The sequence below is a fragment of the Castanea sativa genome, chromosome 9 (assembly GCF_040712315.1).
Source record: "Castanea sativa cultivar Marrone di Chiusa Pesio chromosome 9, ASM4071231v1".
Classification (NCBI taxonomy): Eukaryota; Viridiplantae; Streptophyta; class Magnoliopsida; order Fagales; family Fagaceae; genus Castanea; species Castanea sativa.
The window spans coordinates 37,529,151-37,533,134 of record NC_134021.1 but is presented as its reverse complement, the minus strand read 5'-3'; the positions used below and the strand labels follow the sequence as shown (position 1 = coordinate 37,533,134).

General features: G+C 36.2%; 1 protein-coding gene across 1 annotated transcript; it reads right to left on the bottom strand.

Annotated features, from left to right (window-relative positions):
• Positions 1-229: 229 nt before the first annotated feature.
• On the bottom strand, positions 230-2,744 carry LOC142610662 (putative F-box protein At5g60060). Its single transcript, XM_075782542.1, has one exon. It carries the CDS (start codon positions 2,163-2,165, stop codon positions 354-356), a length of 1,812 nt encoding a protein of 603 aa, XP_075638657.1. The 5' UTR covers positions 2,166-2,744; the 3' UTR covers positions 230-353.
• Between the last annotated feature and the right edge of the window lie 1,240 nt (positions 2,745-3,984).

Here is a 3,984-nt window from a genome sequence, read left to right as displayed (position 1 = left end):
AACAGCTTGTTGGCAATTAGCAAGCTACACTAATTTGCTACTCTTCAACGGTTCTCTTTGAATAATTTACTGATCAATATCATCTAAACTGCATTTTCAGATTTTGTTTCAAATCCAGAACATAAGATAAATAGAGTCACAGTTGCTTAAAGTCACAGCATCACAACCATTAACATTCTAGAAATTAGTTTAAGATTGTCTTGCTTACAAACCAGAATGCAAAATTGTATTTGGCCACCATAGAAGTCAGGGACTCTTCAATTAAGCCAATGGTATTAGAGAAATCAAAGTACAATGGCACCTAGAAGACAAGAAGGCTTGAAAAGTTGTACATAAGTAGATAAACTAATAAACTAATGGACATAAAGCTCATCCAAACGCATGGTAGGTGTAACCCAAATTGGTCGAGAATAAAAACGAGGGTTGTCCTTACCGAATGGAAGGCGTTGGATTACCCTCTGTGCCATGCTAAAAACTCCAACATCACGGCCTCCATATGCCACTCCTGGGTACATTTGCCACTCCCAATTGTCATCTGTGAAGTAGATGCAATTACTTCTGCAAAGGATAGCGCTTGTATGAATGCACCAGGAATTGCCATCACCAACAAAAACAGCAAGATCTTCCAAGTCTGTCACTTCCTCCCAAGCCAATGCACCAAAGTTGAACTTGTAGACCAAAAAATGTATAGTCTCGTGCCTCATCTCCGAAGGAATATGAAATCCATAATGAAAAACCGCGAAAAGATTTTCTGATGACTTCATCAAATACAGTTTTTGGGGCATGCCTACTTCTTCTTCGCTTGGTTGGGGCGCAATAACTTGTACCTCAGCTGCCAAAGGAGCATCAAGTTCGAGGCACACCAGCTTGCCGTTGTCACAAAGTCCATATATTTGATCATTAAAACATGCAACATCATTGAATTTCAAATTGTCTGGATTGGTAACAATAGCCCACTGACCTTGTCCTCTTCTATTTAAAGCCGCTCCATCTCCTCCTCTATTGAAAGCCACTCTAGCAAAAGCTAAGCGATTCGCGGGGCCGAAAATTGCAATGACAAGGAACGACAACTCATGGGAAGGGTCCTTTAAAAGAATGAATTTATGTACAAGGTGAAACCACTCTTCTGTAGCAGCCAGTCTTCGAATTGTGTTTAGTGGGGGAAGAGCAATTTGTACTCCTTTAATAAGGTGCAGAAGGTGGGTTTCATAATCAGGACCCAAGGTTACAACCCAACCATGTGGAGATCCCCAACAGCGTTTTCCTTGGACTTCAGATAATTGTAATTGATAACGATTGTTGTCGCAGAGACTGAAGAAATGTCGCATGTCTGTGGAAAGTGTTTCGGAAAGCATCAGCCAAGGAAGCTGAGGCCTTCTACTGATGCTCAAACAAACAGAACGCCATGTTCGGGAAACCCCTGCAGCCGCTATAAAATCTTTGAAAGTAAGTAGTCGATTTACAATTTCGTGAACGACTTCTGGAGGGAGTTCGGACCAGTCATTGGAGTCTAACTCAATATGCAACGCTAACCAACCTGTATATCTTCTGATACATGTGGAAAATGAATCAAAAAGGAAAATAAAATACACATTAGACAGTATGACTGTAGAACGCCTAGCCAAGGAAACGTCTGGGATCCGAACTCCAAAGATCAACAAAATTACGAAAGGAATGCTTCTGAAACTTAAAGAAAGCTTGTAACGGTGACTGAGAGTAATGGAGAAGGAGAAAATATAATAGTAACTTCGTAAAATACGATAACCTAGAGATTTTTCCATATATAGAGGTAATAATTCAAGTAATAAAATGGCAGACCCAGTTATCAACATCAAAACGGAAAGCTCAGCCAAGGAAACGAGTGAGGTCGGAACTGTGAAGACCAACGAAATTAGGCCAACAATAATAAAGGTGAGGTTTGAAGAAATCCCATAAGGGGGACTGAGAGACAGAGTGATGGAGCTAAAACAGTAATGTCTTAAATAACGAATAGTTAGATATCTTTCTGTACGAATTTTTTTGATAGGCACACATCCATATAGTAGTAGGAGATCAATTCTCAAAAACATATGGAGATGGCCCTTTGTAGGAAAGTATGGGTCTAGAAATGAAAAGATCAACCAAATTGCCATGAAACTAGTGCAGAGGGCACCGTCTAACCTCATGATTGATGGGAATTGGATGTGTCAGTGCTACTCAACTCTATGACTGATGAAAATTGAAAGCAATCAAAACATTAGCCTATAATAAATATCGCAAGCTCCAAACGCCTATATATTTTGAGTCAACGTCGAGTTTTTACAAGAATTTCAGACACAGCTGGAGGCTAACAGCAACAGGTACTAAAGCTGTCAGAAAGAGATGAGTTTGGGAAAGCAACCTTTTGACAATTGAAGCCAAGAAATAGAAAAACACGCCGAAAATGAGTCCCAAGAATTAAAAAACTATGCAAAGCTATGATCATGGGTGGCAAGGGTGCCAACGTTTGACTCATCCGACCAATGACCAATTTTACCTTCGTAGCAAAGTTTCCTGGTCTAATAGTTAGTTTGAGACATCATTGGATATATTTATTGCGTGGATGACTACTTTAGGAATTAAGTGTTATAAAATTCTTAGTCGTAAAATAGAGTGACGCACGTGATTCCAAAAAATATAATGGTACAATTATCTGATATTCACAAAACGCATACACCAACAAAGATCTGTCCAATACAGCAAACTGAATTGATTAACGTAATAAAATTTATAATATTTTGATAACACTATATCATAACATATGCAAATTTGATGCCACAATTTTGAGAACATTAACAAAAAAAAAAAATCATATATGAAAAAATAGTAAATGTAATTTTAAAAAATCCACCAAAAGTGAAAAAGAAAAAGGAAAAAAAAAATAAGAGAGAGTATAAACCTTTTTTTAAGTCAAAATATGAGAAGGATGGAGTGGTACAAATGGAGTAATAAGAAGTGAAAGTGAGAAGTGGAAGGTTAAACAAAATGTAAGGGAAAAATATAACAGGGCCTGGGCATGGAGAGAATTGAATAAGGCAATAGAGAATGATTTTGACAAGAAAAAAAAAAAGGGAAATTTCTTGAAAATATGATTGATGATGTAGCATAACAAAAGGTTTGGAAAAGTTGATGTAATGCCTCCATATTATATGTGGTATAGATTTATTCTTCATATTTCCTTGTCTTTATTTTATTTTACAAAAATATAAGATCTCTCTTTATCAAGAGTCTTGTAATTCAATTTATATAGTTATACATCATGTTATTTCCAATGTAAACATCAAGGATCAATGGTAGAGTCAAGAATTCATTATTGGGAGGGCCATTCATAAAATTAGACAATGTATATATAAATTACATCCTTTTTTTAAAATTTTATTTTATGATTCTTGATACAATCAAGAAACAAAGAGAAACATTAGGCACTGTCAAATTAATTACATCCATATTCCATACTATATATAAAATTTGAAATAGTAATGTGCATATAATGTTAATAATCAATGATAAAATTAAGAGTGGAAACCATCTGTTTTTGAGTTATTTTTTGCAGAAGCCAAATTAAGAGTGAAAACCATCTGTTTTTGAGTTATTTTTTTTCACTTGGATTATGGCAACAAGTTTCAAAATTGAGTTCTTTCACTAGGAGATCAAGGGAAGGAGGTTTCAAATAAACCTGTGTAAGATTCCTTGGGCTGCTACAATCCACCAAATATGGCTGCAAAGAAACACAAGGATTTTCAGTGATGCAATCTATGCTATTAGGGATACTGTATCCTGAGAAATTGCAGTCCTGGCAGCAGATGCCAAGGAGTTAGCAAGGTCTTTCATAAGTTGTAATTTCTAATAGCTCACTGTGGTTGTAAATGGGCAGTAAAATTTACAGCTTTTGCGATTTCCTTTGCTTGTCATCCTTCTGCTGTTATTTCTGCTTGGAGGAAAATTTTTTTGTTCTTTTGATTCAGT

What these genes read in the sequence shown, in the direction of transcription:
- LOC142610662 (XM_075782542.1), bottom strand. Translation starts at nt 2,165, where the DNA reads ATGAGGTTAGACGGTGCCCTCTGCACTAGTTTCATGGCAATTTGGTTG.